A 19,483-nucleotide genomic window follows, 5' to 3' on the forward strand; every position below is an offset into this window, starting at 1 on the left:
GTATTAAAAGGGAACATAGAATATTACTGCCGATCAGTTGGTAGCACATCTATTTCTATATGGTAAGCAGAAAGCACAGAACAAGAATGTCCATTGAGCTCAGCAAGTTTTTTTTCCACAGCCCGTAGACAGTATCCTATCATTGATTCTACTTCACTGTGTATTTAAAGTCCTGAAGAAATGTTCCGGCTGAATACCCTTTGGATCATGGAATCATAGAATTTACAGTGCAGGCGGATGTCATTCGGCCCATCGAGTCTGCACCGGCCCTTGGAAAGAGCATCCTACCTAAGCCCACACCTCCACCGTATCCCTGTAACCCCACCTAACCTTCTGGACACTAAGGGGCAATTTAGCATGGCCAATCCACCTAACCTGCACTTCTGTGGACTGTGGGAGGAAACCGGAGCACCCGGAGGAAACCCACGCGGACACGGGGAGAACGTGCAAACTCCACACAGACAACTGAGGCCATAATTCAACCCAGGTCCCTGGAGCTGTGTGGCAACAGTGCTAACCACTGTGCCACCATGCCGCTCGGTCTTTGATCAAGCAAAATCTCGAGATTATTTATGCTTCCTCACTAATCCATATAACACCCTGGTGTGCTCAACTCAAAGCAGAAACACCCTAATCAATGCCCCTCTCCCTCCCCTACCCCACGACTTCATAGAGTCATAGATGCTTACAGCATGGAAACAAGCCCATTGGCCCCGCTGCTCCATGCCGCCCAGCTTCAGCAGTGTAGACAACATTCTGCACCTTTGAACTATTTGACCATCTTGGTCTAAAGCAATGAGAATGGGGGAGGGTGAAAAAAGTCATAGGCAAGGAACAGACTCCGTTTAGGTGCTGGGGAAGCAACGCTGGGTTACTGTATATTTAAAAGTTTCAGCTATTGATCAAAAGACATTTCCTGCTCTCCATCATGTATTAAAAGGGAACATAGAATATTACTGCCGATTAGTTGGTAGCACATCTATTTCTATATGGTAAGCAGAAAGCACAGAACAAGAATGCCCATTGAGCTCAGCAAGTTTTTTTTCCAGTTGGTACCAAACATTAATGGTACTCTAAAAGATTCTGAATTATAATTAAACTGGCAAGCACTCGAGCCTCAAATACACATTTTATGGAATATGAAATCACAATTAAATGTTGCACTTGCAGGTGATATATCAGTGGAATGGATCAAAGAGCAACATGTATGAGCGACTGAAGTGCTCTCAACTTGCTAACAATATCCGTGATCGCGAGAGGATGGGTCGTGCCAAGGTAGAGGTGGTGGATGAAGGAAGTGAGCCCGCAGGAGTTATTGACGTGAGTATCTGGAGAACATGTGGGAGTTTAATGTAAAACAAGAGAGTATCACATACCTGCATGCTGGATGTACGCTCCAAAATGGGGTTTGGTGAGGGAATCCGCAATTGGACCCACACAGACATCAACAGCACAGTTTCAATCCATGGGTGGGAGTTAGGGAGCTTTCCAATCAAATCTGGAGTGGAGCAGGGCTGCCCTCTCTCCCCTATCCTGTTCGTGCGTTGGATAGAAACGGTTGCTCAGTCCATCTCGAAGGATTTTAGCATAATGGGGATACCGATCCCAAGCAGCGGAGGCACTCTAGTCAAAGTCTCCCCGCATATGGACAATGTCAGCGCCGTCTGCTTGGACCCACAGGCTCATCTGCAACCAGTTTGAACTGGCTTGGGTTCCAGGGTAGATTGTGGCAAGATCAAGGCCATGTTCTTTGGGAACTTGGCTGACCGATCCTTTGTCTTTGTCCCCTTCACCGTCAGGTCAGACTGCCTGAAACATGGTTTGTAGGGACCAGGATATGCGTTAGAAACCGAAAGGAATGAATAGTCATAGTAAAAAAAAAACCTGAGCATGAGACAGTGACGCCTCCTCTCCATTGTGGTGAGGAACCTGGCCATCAGGTATGACGCACTCTCGATGTCGCTGTATGTGGTGCAGGCCTGACCCATTCCTCACCCCTGCGCTGTGGTGATTACTTGAACCATCCTCCACTTTATCTGGGGGTCATAAAATGGACTGTGTTCGAAGGGCCGTGAAATGCAAACCTCCAGATAAAGGGTGTCAAAATGTGCCCAACATCACCCTCATCCTGATGATCTCCTTTGTGTGTGGCTGCATTAAGCAATGTGTAGATCCTCGGTACGCAAACACCAAGGGGGCAATTTTCCATTCACTATATTCCCCATGTTGACTATATTCCCTATGTTGACTATATTCCCCATGTTGACTGTCCGCTATGTTCCTGGGCCCTCTCAGCAGACATAATCCGCTGGGCGTGAATGTGATTACCATGCATTTAAATAGATTTTAATATGCAAAGTCAATTGACGCGAAAGCTTCCAGGAATATATGTTCCCACCCATCAGTGTGACATTGCACCAGTGGGAGTCACTACTGGTCTCCATGACCACACCACGGACCCGGAGGCTATTGTAGCCGCCAGGTGGTCAGGAACATGCCGGCATCCTGCAGTACCAAAGCGGTGGGCCTGAAGGGGGCGAGACCAGAAGAGACGGGACCTGAAGGGGCAGGGTGTGAAGGGGCAGGGCGTGAAGGGGCAGGGCGTGAAGGGGCAGGGCGTGAAGGGGCAGGGCGTGAAGGGGCAGGGCATGAAGGGGCAGGGCGTGAAGGGCAACCCATTGGCGGGGCCCCAATGCACTCAATGTTCACGGTAGGGGGAAGGAGGAGGAGATCATCCTGGTGATCAATGTTTGAATTAGGGGACGGGGGACATGACACCTATGAGGGGATAGCCCCGATGCCCATGGGTGTCTTTAATTTCACTTTGAGTTTGGGGTGCCCTTTTTCTGGGCTTGCTGGCATGATTTGACCCCGCTCCTCCCAATGACAGCGCAAAACATACCCCCCTTCAAAAAAATGGCAAAGACCACGTCAGGAAACCTGCCTGAAATACTTCGGTTTTTGACTGAACCACGTGATCCGCTGCCATTTCTTGGAAAAATTCCGCCCCAAGTGTCACTATGTGTTGAGGTTCCACCTGTCTCCGGTGTTGTGAAGGATGGATCTGGTCATTCTGCCGCGAAATGCTCCAAATAGTTAGACCGTGCTGCACCACCTGTCCCTCGTGTAAAACTAAACACAGAGAAGCAGCTTTGACCACAAGTCCATGAGGCAGTGGTCTGAGCGTACTGTCCTAGAGGCCCTGCTGGAACAGCAGATAATGGATTCTGTCGGTTGATTCCCTGAGCAGACTGTCAAAGTCGATTGACAGGATGCATCATCACAGGAGCTTTCAAACAAGCACCAAGACATAGATTGGCTGGAGCTGAGAAAGGCCCACCCCATAGAATCCTTACTATAAGCCCAGAGTCTCACATTGTGGAATGTGTCTTGGCAAAGAAGGTCTGTGGAGAGATGCAGTGGTTTTTGTCGAAGTTCATCCCAAGCGGTTCTGTCGCAGGACTCTGCTCTACGGACTGTTCCCAAAGACCCTCACCAAGACAAATGTGATCTGGAGGATCATCAACCCAGTGAAAGAAGCCCTTTGGTCTGTCCAAAACCTGTTGGTCTTCCAGTGCAAAGAGCTGTCCCCAATCAATCAGACTGGCACACTCTAAAGTCCAGGACTGTAGTAAAGCTTGGGACAGCCGCTGCAGAGACGCCAGGTGTAATGGTCACTGTCTTCAGCCCTTTGGTCCACACTGCACCGAGGGGCTGGGAATTGTATTGAATTCCTTGGGCCGTATGACTCACATCGAATGGATACAGTGAGCATCACATGTATCAGAATTGTATCGAAGCGCCTCAGGGTGTCACGTGGAAAATTTGAACATCCCTGCCATTTTGAAATGTTTCTTAATGTTCTTTCAGATATTTTATGAATAACACCTATTTTTGCAAAGATAAAGGTGTGGGGGATGCTGCAAAGTTAAACTTTCCTCTTTATTTTACAAAAATGGCAGTTGCTGGGCTCCAAACCAGTGATTCCCGATGCGCTTGTTGAAGATGCTGCAGCAGAAAAATCCAGCAAGCAGAAAGCCAAACTCCACATGGTAACTAGCCATTTACTTTTAAAAGACGCTCTCTGTTAATGTATGATTTCACTGCCAAAGATCAGTGCTGCAAATTTCCTGATCAGCAGAAATGCTTTAATAGAATACAATGCAAGAAACGTCACACTGGATATCAACATCACTGCCGTTTCTTTCAGATTTCTGATGCCAGTGGACAGTTGTCTTTAACAGAGGTGGCCTCGACCAATCCGTTCCGCATGGCAACACTTTCAACCAAGGAATGTTATATTCTTGACAATGGGGCTAATGGCCACATATTTATGTGGAAAGGTAGGAAAGTCTTGTACCTTTAATACATCGTGAATGTTACTCGGTGTGCAGTTCAGTTCTCTTATTTTAAAAAGTTAATTTATTTGTGTGATTATAATGATTGCAATTTATTAAAAATGACTGTGCTTTAATGATTCCCTGTGGCATAGGATTTTCAGCATTTTCAAATGTATCTTCAAACGATTTTGTTCCAGCAATTTTTGAGGGTTGGAACGTGCAAATCTGTCCGTTTTGGAGCCGTCTCAGAATGTTGGGAATGGGAAATGCAGCGAGAATCCGTTCAGGTGGCTCCCATGCTTCAGCCACCGCTTATGGGACGTCCCATTGAAAGTGAGGTGGAACATTCAGGGTGCCCACTGATGTTGGGGCAGGTTCGCGCGGGTGGCAGCAATACAACGTCCAATGCGTTCCTTGTCAATGATGCATTGGCAACACTGGTTGTCAGACACACCGCCATGCTGCTGAGAGCCATTGGTAGGATCACGGAGATGCAGGGAGGCTCTGGACCAGTGCAGTGGATTTCTGAGCATTGTATTTGGGCTAGAGATGCAGGGATGGGAGAAGTGTCCACATTTATCATTAGTCATGCCACGTTACAGCAAACACAGCAGTTTCTCCCTCCCAATACTGGCTTGTGACCCAGTTGAGTGTAAGTGTCTCCAGAATAGCTACTATGGTCCGTGTATAAAACCTGCACTGCCATTGAACAAGCAGCATTCCCACTGGATTGGGAAACTCCAGCCCCACAACATCCGCACCAAGACTGTTTGTGCCTTCTTTTCCAAAACCACTGCCTTTTCCGTCTTGTTTGTGCTTTGTCCAGTTTCCTCCCGCAGTCCAAAGATGGGGAGGTGAGGTGAATTGCCTATTCTAAATTGCCCCTTAGTGTCCAACGGTTAGGTGGGGTTGCAGGGGAGTGAGTCTAGGTAAGGTGTTCTTTCAGAGGGTCGGTGCAGGCTCGATGGGCCGAATGGCCTCTTTCTGCACTGTAGTGATTCTATAAACTATGATCCAAGACCGCACTTCAGTCTATACATGGAAGAAGGAATTCCACATCAGTTCCCCAAATTCCTGCACTAACTCTATCAGCAGATTAGGTGTTAACGCAATTTACAGAATTTCTCACTGATCATAAGATCGTAAGAAATAGGAGCAGGAGTAGGCCATTCAGCCCATCGAGCCTGCTCTGCTGTTTACTAACATCATGTCTGATCTGATTATGGCCTTTTTGTTTAGTTATTTTTTAAATTAAATGTGCGTTTATAAAATCCGTAAAACCGTAAGAACTGAAAACAGAGCAAACCTTTGTCAAAAACTAGTAAATACTCAAAAACATGTCAATAAGAACATAAGAACATAAGAACTAGGAGCAGGAGTAGGCCATCTAGCCCCTCGAGCCTGCTCCACCATTCAATGAGATCATGGCTGATCTTTTGTGGACTCAGCTCCACTTTCCGGCCCGAACACCATAACCCTCCATCCCTTTATTCTTCAATAAACTATCTATCTTTATCTTAAAAACATTTAATGAAGGAGCCTCTACTGCTTCACTGGGCAAGGAATTCCATAGATTCACAACCCTTTGGTTGAAGAAGTTCCTCCTAAACTCAGTCCTAAATCTACTTCCCCTTATTTTGAGGCTATGCTCCCTAGTTCTGCTTTCACCCGCCAGTGGAAACAACCTGCCCGCATCTATCCTATCTATTCCCTTCATAATCTTATATGTTTCTATAAGATCCCCCCTCATCCTTCTAAATTCCAACGAGTACAGTCCCAGTCTACTCAACCTCTCCTCGTAATCCAACCCCTTCAGCTCTGGGATTAACCTAGTGAATCTCCTCTGCACACCCTCCAGTGCCAGTACGTCCTTTCCCAAGTAAGGAGACCAAAACTGAACACAATACTCCAGGTGTGGCCTCACTAACACCTTATACAATTGCAGCATAACCTCCCTAGTCTTAAACTCCATCCCTCTAGCAATGAAGGACAAAATTCCATTTGCCTTCTTAATCACCTGTTGCACCTGTAAACCAACTTTTTGCGACTCATGCACTAGCACACCCAGGTCTCTCTGCACAGCAGCATGTTTTAATATTTTATCATTTAAATAATAATCCCTTTTGCTGTTATTCCTACCAAAATGGATAACCTCACATTTGTCAACATTGTATTCCATCTGCCAGACCCTAGCCCATTCACTTAGCCTATCCAAATCCCTCTGCAGACTTCCAGTATCCTCTGCACTTTTTGCTTTACCACTTATCTTAGTGTCGTCTGCAAACTTGGACACATTGCCCTTGGTCCCCAACTCCAAATCATCTATGTAAATTGTGAACAGATGTGAGCCCAACACTGATCCCTGAGGGACACCACTAGCTACTGATTGCCAACCAGAGAAACACCCATTAATCCCCACTCTTTGCTTTCTATTAATTAACCAATCCTCTATCCATGCTACTACTTTCCCCTTAATGCCATGCATCTTTATCTTATGCAACAACCTTTTGTGTGGCACCTTGTCAAAGGCGTTCTGAAAATCCAGATATACCACATCCATTGCCTCCCCATTATCTACCGCACTGTTAATGTCCTCAAAAAATTCCACTAAATTAGTAAGGCACGACCTGCCCTTTATGAACCCATGCGGCGTCTGCCCAATGGGACAATTTCCACCCAGATGCCTCGCTATTTCTTCCTTGATGATAGATTCCAGCATCTTCCCAACTACCGAAGTTAAGCTCACTGGCCTATAATTACCCGCTTTCTGCCTACCTCCTTTTTTAAACAGTGGTGTCACGTTTGCTAATTTCCAATCCGCCGGGACCACCCCAGAGTCGAGTGAATTTTGGTAAATGATCAAAGAGCAGAAGATCCTTCATCTGCTGCCATTCAACAGTTTTTTAAAAATATATATTTTTATTCTCCTCCTTTTTCACATTTTCTCCTAAATAAACAATAATCAGTAACAAATATAATGTCAATCCCCATATCAATAACAATGATCCCGTCCTCCTGCCAAACCCCAAACATTGGCCCGCATGTTAACATAAACAAATGATAAAACGGAATCAGGAATCACCCATAGTTACCATTAACACATACAGTCCCCCTCCCCCCAACCCTCCCAGCCCCCAACCCCCCTAATATGCGATGTGATCCAATTCTTAAAAGTGCATAATGAATAATGCCCATGAATTGTAGAACCCCTCCATCCTTCCCCTCAGTTCAAACTTAACCTTCTCAAGAGTCAAGAATTCCAACAGACCCCCCCCCCCCCCCCCCCCCCGCCACGCCAGGGCACAGGGTGGAGAGGCTGCTCTCCATCCCATCAGGATCCGCCTTCGGGCGATCAACGAGGCGAAGGCTACAACATCTGCCTCCGCACCCGTTTCCAACCCTGGCTGGTCCGGCACCCCGAATGTGACTTCCCGCGGGCCCGGGCTGATTATGGCCTTAACTCCACTTTCCTGTCTGCCCCCTTGACTCCTTTGTCAATCAAAATTCTGTCACACTTGGCCTTGAATATATTCAATGACGTGGCCTCCACTGTTCTCTGTGACTATGGCCCTCTGAGAGAAGAAATTCCTCTTCATCTCTATCTTAAATGAGAACCCTCTTATTTTGAAACTGTGTCCCATGGATCTAGATTTCCCCACAAGAGGAACCATCCTCTCAGCATCTATCGTGTCGAATCCCCTGAGGATCTTATTTTTCCATATCATCATCTCTCATTCTCTTAAACTCCAGTGAGTATTGACACAACCTGCTCAACCTTTCCTCATAAGATACTTCCTTCAGGAACCAGACCAGCGAACCTTCTCAGAAATGGTTCCAATGCAAGTATATCTCTCCCAGTGTCTGCGTGGGTTTCCTCCGGGTGCTCCGGTCTCCTCCAACAGTCCAAAGATGTGCAGGTTAGGTGGCTTAGCCGTGCTAAATTGCCCCTAAGCGCCCAAAGGTTAGCTGGAGTTGCGGGGATCGGGCTGGGGATTGGGCCTAGGTAGGGTGTTCTTTCGGAGGGTCGGTGCAGACTTGATGGGCCAAATGGCCTCCTTCTGCACTGTAGGGATTTTATATGATTTTCTTTGATCCTTAAATAAGGCAATCAAAGCTGCACACAGTATTCCAAGTGGAATCTCACCAATGCCCTGTACAGTTTATACTCCACCCCCCTTGCCTTCCTAATTACTTGCTGTACCTGCATGCTAACTTTCTGTGATTTATGTACCAGGTCACCCAGATCCCTCTGTACTGCAGCATTCTGTTGTCTCTCTCCATTTAAATAATGTTCTGTTTTTCTATTCTTCCTGCCAAAGTGGAAAACCCCACATTTCCCCACATTGTACTCCATCTGCCATTTTTTGCTCATTCACTTAACCAAACTGTATCCCTTTACAGAAGCTTTGTATCCTCCTCACAACTTGCTTTCCTACCTGTCCTTGTATCCTTAGCGAATTTAGCTACAATACGGTCTGTTCATTCATCAAAGTCATTAATACAGATATAAAACAAACTCAACAGATCTAAAATCATGAAAACAAATCGCAATTTAACTGTAGAACCCAATGTGGAGAGTTCCCCATCGCTATTCAATGACACTTAGTCACTTTTTTGGGCCCTGGGGAGTTTCTCACCAGTTTAGCCCACACTTGCTGGGACAGCTGGCGGGAAGTTCCCTGAAAAACCCGCCACAAATTAACTTTGAAATTTTGGGGGAGAATCGGGCCCATTGTCTCATAATATGTACCTCATTTCACCTGGGACAGCAATCCCAATATCGCAATTGACATTGACCAAAGGGTTTTGTTTGTCAATGTTCTGCACAGATGAGCACTTGAAATGCCACAGCATACAAGGCTACAGCCCAAGTGCTGGGAAATGGGATTAGTGTAGATAGGTGCTTGATGGCCGGCTCAGACATGATGGGCCGAAGGGTCTCTTTCTGTGCTGTAAAGCTCCATGACTCTAAGACTCCATCGGAATGTGCCCAGGTATAACTCTGAAGACAGGAGTAGATTGGGGTCTAAAGAACAAAGAACAATACAGCACAGGAACAGGCCCTTCGGCCCTCCACGCCTGGACCGACCATGATACCAACCTTGACCAAAACCCTCTGCACTTCGTTGTGCCGTATCCCTCTCCCCAGCCTATCCATGTATTTGTCAAGATGCCTTTTGAACGCCGTATCTGCTTCCACAACCTCCCCAGGCAACACGTTCCAGGCACTCACCACTCTCTCTGTAAAAAAACCTGCCTCACACATCTCCTCTTTCTTTGCCCCACAGACCTTAAACCTATGCCCCCTGGTGACTGACCCCTCCACCCTGGGAAAGAGTTCCTGCCCATCCACTCTATCCATGCCCCTCATAATCTTGTAGACCTCTATCAGGTCACCCCTCGACCTCTGTCGTTCTAATGAAAACAGTCCGGGTCTATTCAGCCTCTCCGCAGAGCTAACGCCCTCCAGACCAGGTAACATCCTGGTGAATCTCCTCTGCACCCTTTCCAAAGTCTCCACATCCTTCTGGTAATGTGGGACCAGAATTGTGCGCAATATTCCAAGTGCGGCCTTACCAAGGTTCTATATAGCTGTAGCATGCCTTGCCAGTTTTTATAATTGATGCCCCATCCAATCGTAGAATCATAGAATATACAGTGCATAAGGAGGCCAATCGGCCCATCGAGTCTGCACCAGCTCTTGGAAAGAGCACGCCACTTAAATCCACGCCTTCACGCTATCCACGTACCCCAGTAACCCTACCTACACTTTTTGGACACTAAGGGCAATTTAGCATAGCCAATCCACCTAACCTGCACAGCTTTGGACTGTGGGAGGAAACCGGAGCACCCGGAGGAAACCCACGCACACACGGGGAGAACGTGCTGCTTACGCACAGACAGTGACCCAAGCCAGGAATCGAACCTGGGGTCCTGAAGCTGTGAAGCAATTGTGCTAATCACTGTGCTACCGTGCTGCCCTCACTGTTCTGCCGTGCTGAAGGCAAGCATTCCAGATGCTTTCTTGACTACCTTGTCCTCTTGTTTTGCCACTTTCAAAAATCTGTGGACCTGCACGCCCAGATCTCTCTGACTTTCTATATTCCTAAGAGTTTTGCCATTTACGATATATTTCCCCTCTGTTATACCTACCACCTACCAAAATGCATCACCTCACATTTGTCTGGATAAACTCCATTTGCCATTTCTCTGCCCAAGCCTCCAACCTATCTATGTCCTGCTGTATCTTCTGACAATCCTCAACACTATCTGCCACTCCACCAACCTTGGTGTCATCCGTGAACTTACTAATCAGACCGGCTACATTTTCCTCTAAACCGTTTATGTATACTACAAACAACAGAGGCCCCAGCACCGATCCCTGTAGAGCACCATGGGGGCGATTCTCCAAAATGGAGCCCAAGTGTTTGCGGCGTTGTGAATGCGACGGCGCGAAACGGGCACAGGGATGACTGATTCTGGCCCCCACAAGAGGCCAGCACAGCGCTGGAGTGGTTCACGCCGCTCCAGCCTCCCTTCCCGGCGCCAAATGGGCGCCATGCTAACCCGCGCACGTGCGGGGGACTTCTTCAGCATGCCGGCCCCGACTCAACATGACGTTGGGGTTCAGGGGCCGGTCGCGCAACAAAGTAGGCCCGGGGGGCGTGGGAGGCCGGCCCGCTGATCAGTGGACCCCGATCACCGTCCAGACCCCATCAGAGCCCCCCCCCCCCCCCCCCACCGGTGAAGGAGAGCTTTTCCCCGCCCCACAGGCCGCCTCCCCGACCGTTCGCGCAGAGTACCCGCCGGCAGCGACCAGGGGTGAACGGAGCCGGCGGGACTCTGTCGTATCCGCGCGGTCGCTCGGCCCACCTGGGCCGGAGAATTGGCGGCCCCGCCGATTCCAGCGGCCGGCGCAGCACCAAATGCGCCGGCGCAAATGGCGCCGATTCTCCGCACCTCGGAGAATCTGGCGCCAGCGTCGGGACGCGGTCGTGGCGATTCTCCGGCCCAGTGCAGGGCTCGGAGAATCGGGCCCCATTAGTCACAACCTTCCATTCAGAAAAACACCCTTCTACTGCTACCCTATGCCTTCTGATGCCCTGCATGTTCAAATAGATGCTTAATGTTGAGGCACTTTAGCCGTCTGATGTCCATAGGTGAGAGTGCTGCCTCGGAAAGTCTATCTCAACACTATTACTAATTTCCTAGTCCCTGGGATAGACATACTCTCAGGCTTATATTGTTCAACTGGCCTCTGCAGTCTCTTCTCTCGTTTGACGAGTAAGGTCCATCAATTAGGTGAAGTTGGAAATGAAGCAGCAAATGGCAGCAAATGGCGTGTTTCGCTAGCCCAAGCATGGACCTTTTGGTTCAGGATATCTGTCTCACCGAGGCGATGGTAACTGTTTGCATCATACCATGCCACTCTTGCGCAATGTCCTACGCAGCCGTTCAGTGTGTCCCTTGTGACTATCACAGAGAAAGCTTTTAATCGCCTCTGTCAAATGCTGCAGAGCTCACAAAAAGCAGCCTTTATCCTCACCTAATTTGTTTATCTGCAATGCACTCACAAAGGCTCAAATTCTGTGAGAGCTCTTTGTTGAGAAGTCTTTCTACAGGTGCAGTGAAAGAGAAAGGTTTTCTGTTTGTTTTGATGAATGTGATAAGACATAAAAGGCCCTTTGTTTACCTCTGAAGTACAAGTGGAAGTGGATACTGCAGGGGGGGAATCTCTTGAGGATTGGGGGCAGCTTTGTGCTGTAGGTTGATGCCAATCAGAGCTTGATAGGAAATGGTGGGCAACGCACCAGTGATTTTCAGGTACAGCTAAATGTAATCAAGAGCAATTGCATGTTTTGTATCGCAGTTTATGAGATTAGTTAAAAGACAAACAACGTCCACATTCAGTCAATATTTGCACATCACGTCCAGATCAAAGCCTCCCCTGAGTTGATCAGGTTCCTTTTCCCCTGACAGTGATTAATAATGGCACCTGTTTCAGGACTCTGCTTACAACAAAGTGTTGTTAAATCTCCCAAAGAAACCAAACCCTTTTGAAATGAAATGAAAATCGCTTATTGTCACAAGTAGGCTTCAAATGAAGTTACTGTGAAAAGCCCCTAGTCGCCACATTCCGGCGCCTGTTTGGGGAGGCTGTTACGGGAATTGAACCGTGCTGCTGGCCTGCCTGGGTCTGCTTTCAAAGCCAGCGATTTAGCCCTGTGCTAAACAGCTAAATTTAATTGCACATCCTCCCCAATCACTTGACTGTGCTTCATCATAGGGATCTTTATTTTCTCCTGTGCATTTACTCGTGTATTCACACTAAAGGTCAGATACTCAGTGCTGAACACGAGACATAGGAGCAGGAGTATGCCATTCAGCCCTTCGAGCCTGTTCCGTCACTCAGTAAGATGGTGGCAGATCTGATTTTGGCCTTCGCTCCACCACTTTGGCCTGTCCAAGGTCAGAAAAAACAGTTGACCAATCATGTGACAAACGCGATGCTATCATCATTTTCTAGCAATGTTAATTTCAAAGTTTTACAGTGGGTCAGCCAAATGATGTATTCATGATGGGCTCTCCACCAATTACTGCATGCATTTCATGAAATGGACCTGAGGCGCTATTTCTCCACCACTGCCCAATATTTTCCACACCCCTTGATTCAAAGGCAAAATTTGCTCTCTACTGGTGGCCCTTGTTCTGACAGAATCATGAACATGACCTGTGAATCAGACATCTTGGATGTCAACAAATTATATTTGTATTCTTTGCTGCCACATATGAATATTAAGAATTTTAGGGATTTTACTTTCAACAAAGTGCGGTTAAATCTCCCAAAGAAACCAAACCCTTTTACTTTGATTAGTTTAGCCACCTCTCGTTTCCAGTGATTCAAAATCAATTTAGTCATTTTGTAAAGAATTTTGAGCGATGGGCAGGGCAATGTACGCAGCAAGTGGTACTGACACAGATCTCAGTGCCCACCGGGAAGTTGTGTGGGCACTTGAAGGAAAAGGGAAGTGCAGGGCTGTGGAGATAGATTAAAATGGGGGTTGCTCAAGTGGTTGGAATTAGATGGGCGCAGATACTTTGGAGGGTCATGGGGAATGGGACTGACTGGATTGCCCAACAGCGAGCAAGCATGGGCCTGATTGTCCAAGTGACCTCTTCCTCTGCCGTAAATAGCCCTGTGACCCCATTAACATTTCTGTACAGCAATGGGGAATATTAACTCCATTAATTTCCTCAGGAAATCTCCTGGTCTCCCACTGTAACCCATTGAGGGGTGGAAATTGCAAATTTAACATGTTTTTAACAAGTTCTAGAACACAGGTTTGGTCTAATTTCTGCATTTTCTATGAAGTATAAAAATTGAAATTGCACCAACTGTGTGCCCTGGCCAAATGGCTAGGAGGTTCCTTCAAAGCCCAATGCATTCCATGTCCAATTCCTGATGGTGTGTCACAAAGTTCTCTCTGGTGATCCTGCTGATTTTTTCCATTCAATTTATAAAGGGAGACCCAAGAGCAGTGGGAAAATGGAGATGGACAGGTGATAAGAGGCCTGTACTCGTAATAATAATCTTTATTGTCACAAGTAGGCTTACATTAACACTGCAATGAAGTTACTGTGAAAATTCCCTAGGCGCCACACTCCGGTGCCTGTTTGGGTACACAGAGGGAAAATTCAGAATGTCCAATTCACCTAACAAGGACGTCCTTCGGGACTTGTGGGAGGAAACCAGAGCAGCCGGAGGAAACCCACGCAGACACGGGGAGAATGTGCAGACTTCGCACAGAGAATGACCCAAGCTGGGAATCGAACCGGGGACCCTGGCACTGTGAAGCAACAGTGCTAACCACTGAGCTACCGTGCACGAGCTTCTACATTAGTAATGTAAATGTTGCCACAGACCCAGAGGACAATAGAATGCTCTCTCCTTTGAGAAATGACTGGTGGTGATTCAACCTGAGGGTTATCAAATCTCAGGTGATGGGCAGGTTTAAGACGGTGAGCCTTCAAGAATTACCTCAGCCGGTCTGGGAATTGAACCCGCACAGTTGGCTTCTCTCCGCATCATGAACCAGCCATCCAGCCAACTAGGCTAACCATGACCCCCATGTCAGATTAACGACTTCAAGGTTCAGATATAGACCACTCTTCTTTTTTCAGGAAAGGAATCCAGCACGAGAGAACGGAAGGTTGGATTTGAGACATGCGAGTTCTTCATAAATTCCAAAGGATATTCCAAAAATACTCAGGTAATCAACAATTTTCCAACATTCACTGTCACAACAGTCATTTGGATGGGAAAACCAGTGGGTGCCCGGGAGTCACTTGAACTGTAACCCATGTTACAGTGAATTTCAATGCATTACCACTTTGAATGCATTTCACGTTAAGACTCCCATCTTTTCCCCTCAACAGTCAACAGCTTGTCGGCTTTCTCTCTCTCTGCTTTTCCCGCATTTTTGCTGGAGTTTTGCTGTGAACCTGGCTGCTCATTTTTGAATTTTTTAAATTTCCACGTTTACTGATGGCAAGCTCTTTCAGCGATCTTTTGAGATTTTGTCTCCTCTGACCATTTGGAAAGTCTATTTTTTTCTTTTGTTCTTTTTTTTTAAGGTGCTGTTTTTTTTTTGTCGCTTTCACTCGGAGACCGAGCCACTTGAGATCCAAGGGGCCGTTGTTTTTTTTAAAACTTGTTAACTTTTGAAAACTTCTCTGCTTGAAGCCCATCAGTGCAGCAATTGCTGCCATGGAAACCTCACAGCTCAGCTCCCATCCTCCACATCGGGAGCTTGTCAGTTTCGAGCTCCTTGATTTTCCCTTGCATTAGGACACCTCGCTGCAGCTCACTTGGGGCATTTTTTTATTTGAACTTAAAGCACTATTTTCTGTGCTCTTTGTAAACAAAACTTATCAGCAACACTGTTTTTCTTTACTCAAGTTTTTTTTTAAAGTTAAAGCCACAGCTCCTGCTTTGCAGGGTAATTTTCTCTTGATTTTTTTATCTCTATACGTTTCAAAACTTTTGACTGTATCGGCAACTCAAGTTTGTTCTGCGTCTGCCCCTCAAATGCACTGAGCCTCCTGGCCCACTTCACCTACAGGGGGCAGTGTCATGATAATCCCATCCTCGTCACCAGGTGCAATGATGCACTTTCACAGACTTCATTAGAAACACAAAAGGATTTATTTATAAGGAAAATTGTATCGCAGTACAGCAGCCACACAGCCGTCATGTCTCCTGCTTAAGTGAGGACTCCACTCCTGGTGTGATTTCCCACTCTGAGTCCCAAATGGACGCACAGGCCATGTGACCCTTACTCTACTGTATTGCCTTTAAAGGGAGATTCACCACAAATCACCACAATATTTTAAAAGGTGTGGTAATGTACACTTCAAATGGATGCCGTGTATTCCATTCAAAATTAACATGGTCTTTGATGGCCAGTCGTCTGTCTTGTAACCCAATCACGAACTATCCAAGGTTGGGCTACTCCTCTTATGCTTAAAATAAGAATTTGCGAGATGTCATTGGTATTTCTAAAACTTCTGAACGGTTAATTAACATAATAACAATCTTTACTGTCACAAGTAGGCTTACATTAACACTGCACTGAAGTTACTGTGAAAAGCCCCTTGTCGCCACATTCCGGCGCCTGTTCGGGTACACAGGGAGAATTCAGAATGTCCAATTCACCTAACAAGACGTCTTTCGAGACTTGGGACGGATCACTTGAGGAGTAGAGAGATGCTCCAGTAATTAGTGTAGCCATCAAGAAACATTTTCAAACCCATCAGCACCAAAGTAGCTGATCCAACCTGTTTATAGACATAACTGATATCTCCGTGGAAACATGTAGTGATGAATTACCTGTGCCAGAAGAGGTACCCATTTTATTACAGTTCCTGTTGTATGTCAATCCTGTGGAACAAACTACAGAATTATGCCGCCCTACAAGAAACAGTTAAACCCCACAGTTTGTGTATCTAGTGTTTGGGTCATATGACCTGTGCGGCCAATTAGGACTCAGAGTGGGTAATCACCCCAGGGGGATGGAGCCCTCTCTTAAGCGGGAGATATGGAGGGGATTAGGTGCTGCTGTATGGCTGCTGTACAATTCTTCTTGTTAATAAATCCTTTTGTGTTTCTAATAAAGTCTGTGAAATTGCATCATTGCCAATATAAAATGTACAAGTCTAATAGGACACAGCAGTAGGAAATACTATGGGGTGAACCTCCTCAAAAATATCCCCACTTCAGAGTAGTGCGATTTCAAGGGGAAAAAAGTATGAGAGTAATTTGGCCAAGATTCCCACCAAAGGTCTGGTAGCTGATCAGGATAGCTCTGAGGAAATTCAATAGCAACAATCTCTCGTTTATATTGTTCCTTTTTAAGTAATAAAATACACCAAGGCACTTCATAAGGACATTATAAAACAAATCGAAACACATAAGGAGATATTACAACAGAAGGCCAAAGGCTTGGTTTTAAAAAGCGCCTTAATGGAGGAAAATTAGGTTGAGAGATGGACAGATAAAGGAAGGAAATTCCAGAGACTGGGTCCAAGGCCACGGAAGCCACCGCCACCAATTACTGAGCCATTAAAATCAAATGGTTGAAATTAAATGAGTGTGCAAGGTTGTGGGGCTGGAGAGATTATAGAGATAGGGAGGGGCAAAGGCATGGAGGGTACTGAATTCACCTTCTTAAACCTTTAGATGATTCCGAATAGGCAAGTAACAGGAGGCCTGTGCTAGTTCCTTAGCTTCTAATTAAGATAAAATACTATTTGCAAGATTCAAGTTAAAGAGGGGTTTTAACCTCCACTTTGCATGGTATCACATCCTTATCCGTATTGTGATCACTGTTTAGCTCTGAAATCGGGTAATTCTTTTAATATATGTCTGTAGCAAACGGTGCCATCATTTTTGTTCAATTTATTGAGGAAGTGCATGTTTCTCTGTAGATTTCCATTTCCTCCTCTGTGAAGAACACACATCCTCTTTCAAAGGAGAGCACACAGTCTGTGCTGTAGATTAACTGATAAATGATCACTGTATTTGTGAGATGATCTAATGGGATACATGATTATCTGATATCAGATGAACATGGGAAGGATGCACAAACCGTTGGTAGTTTCCTCCATCATTGCTGAATCAGACCTTTAATGTTCAGCGACTCCTTGGGCAGGCCTGCAAACAAAGTATTAGAAAGTAGACAACGAAGAGCTACCCTTTCCTCCAAATTGAAGCAGATGTTAGATGATTTGTATATGCAAATAAGGAGCCTCATGAATGTTTTGATGCCCTTGGTGTTCCCTGAGGCAGCCAATGCTGCCACAAATGTTCGCAGAGGTCTGATTTTTCACTAGTCTTGGCTGATTGGCTTGATTATGGCAAAGCCTGAGAACCAATACACGAGAGCCTTGCACGTTACCATTATGGTACACAACCAAATGCCACAAGTACAACTCAGATTAGTTTTAGTGCCTCCCCTGCACATCTTTGGGTTGTGGGGGCGAAAGCCACGCAAACACGGGGAGAATGTACAAACTCCACACGCACAGTGACCCAGAGCCGGGATCGAACCTGGGACCTCGGCCCCGTGAGGCAGCAGTGCTAACCACTGCGCCACCGTGCTGCCCTACAACCCAGATCTTGACCCAGTTCTTGTTTAATAATTTTTTAAAAGCCAATGATACCATCCATGCACACCTCTCTCTAGCGCAGTGTTCTTCAAACTATTTTTCTGGGGACCCATTTTTACCAGCCGCCCAACCTTCGCGACCCACGCCGGCCGACCTTCGCGACCCACGCCGGCCGACCTGCGCAACCCACCATTTTCTCATACCTTGTTTGCTGCTGACAAAAATAGAGGAAATGGTTTTGGGTCCCTTTGGCCCTCGTACACTCCCCTCCAATGGAACCTGTTGGATGAAGGTGAAGCCTTCCGGTGTCTGAATGTATGGAGTCTCAATCTGTCCAAAGTTCTGCATTTTTTTCCTGTAAAATTTTATCAAATAAAACTCCCCCGAACTTGTAAAAAAAAAAGCTGCGACCGTTTTTTAAAAAAGCGGCCACACTGCGCATGCGCGCCGATGATCTGGCATGCATGCGCAATGCGGTCGCATATTTTTTACATGTTCGTGGCCATTTTGAAGGCCGCTTGCAGCTGGCGTTCTTAACAGCCGGCTGTTGCGCGATCGGGAGCGCCGCGACGGACGGCTCCGCGGCCCTCCAACACCCGCCCGCGACCCACCCGAGTTTGACAATGCGTGACAAGGTCCAAACGATGTACAATTCTGTAGGTCATGAGGAGAACATTTCCAGATGAATTTTTACATACCGTGATTGCAGTTACGTACTTACTGAACTCTTTTTCTCATTTATCGGGTGGTGGATGGGGGTATGGGTGGTATATGGGAATGAGGTGAAGGACAGAAACCTAAGTCTTGCTTTATTTTATAGATAGAAATACTTCCAGAATTTGGTGAGACACCGCTGTTCACCCAATTCTTTTCAGACTGGAAGGTTAAAGACCAGAGTGAAGGGCTTGGAAACGTGTACACTATTGGCACTATTGCCAAAATCAAATCCGTTCCCTTTGATGTCACAAAGCTTTACACGTCAGCCGCCATGGCCGCACAACACAACATGGTGGATGATGGATCAGGCAAAGTCCAGGTAACAAGTCCACAGCTCTCGCTGTATGTTTCAATCTTGCTGAAGCGCAGGGACCTAGGGTCAGTAATGTGCATGAAAATGTATTCAATGTTTCTCTGCAGATCTGGCGGATTGAAGACTTCAAGAAAGAGCCCGTTGACCCTTCATTATACGGCCAATTCTATGGCGGAGACTGTTACATTATTCTCTACTCTTACAAATTGGACAACAGAGACAAGCACCTCATTTATACTTGGTAAGCCTCTTCACCTGCACGTGAAATGCAAAAGTAGTGTAATAACTTGCACAGGACAACTGAGGTGGGATCGATTGTTTTCTCTGTGTGGCTCGAGGGGTATGAGCTCCCCCGCTAACTACGGGGTTGACAACCATGTTGTATGTACGGTTGGGCAGATAGGAACTGTCCGACAGAGAGAGAGAGGACCCGGTGAGGTTCAAC

The 19,483-nt window shown here is 46.5% G+C and overlaps 1 protein-coding gene across 2 annotated transcripts in view; it reads left to right on the forward strand.

Annotated features, from left to right (window-relative positions):
- LOC140426125 (scinderin-like) overlaps positions 1 to 19,483 on the forward strand; it is a 63,348-nt gene that overhangs the window by 17,220 nt on the left and 26,645 nt on the right. For both annotated transcript variants that reach the window (XM_072510513.1, XM_072510512.1), the window contains exons 5-10: positions 1,171 to 1,320; positions 3,963 to 4,052; positions 4,211 to 4,343; positions 14,523 to 14,611; positions 18,829 to 19,044; positions 19,146 to 19,279. In XM_072510513.1, the coding sequence (XP_072366614.1) occupies positions 1,171 to 1,320; positions 3,963 to 4,052; positions 4,211 to 4,343; positions 14,523 to 14,611; positions 18,829 to 19,044; positions 19,146 to 19,279 (812 nt within the window). The remainder of the gene's footprint in view (positions 1 to 1,170; positions 1,321 to 3,962; positions 4,053 to 4,210; positions 4,344 to 14,522; positions 14,612 to 18,828; positions 19,045 to 19,145; positions 19,280 to 19,483) is intronic.

The sequence above is a fragment of the Scyliorhinus torazame genome, chromosome 7 (genome assembly GCF_047496885.1).
Source record: "Scyliorhinus torazame isolate Kashiwa2021f chromosome 7, sScyTor2.1, whole genome shotgun sequence".
NCBI lineage: Eukaryota > Metazoa > Chordata > Chondrichthyes > Carcharhiniformes > Scyliorhinidae > Scyliorhinus > Scyliorhinus torazame.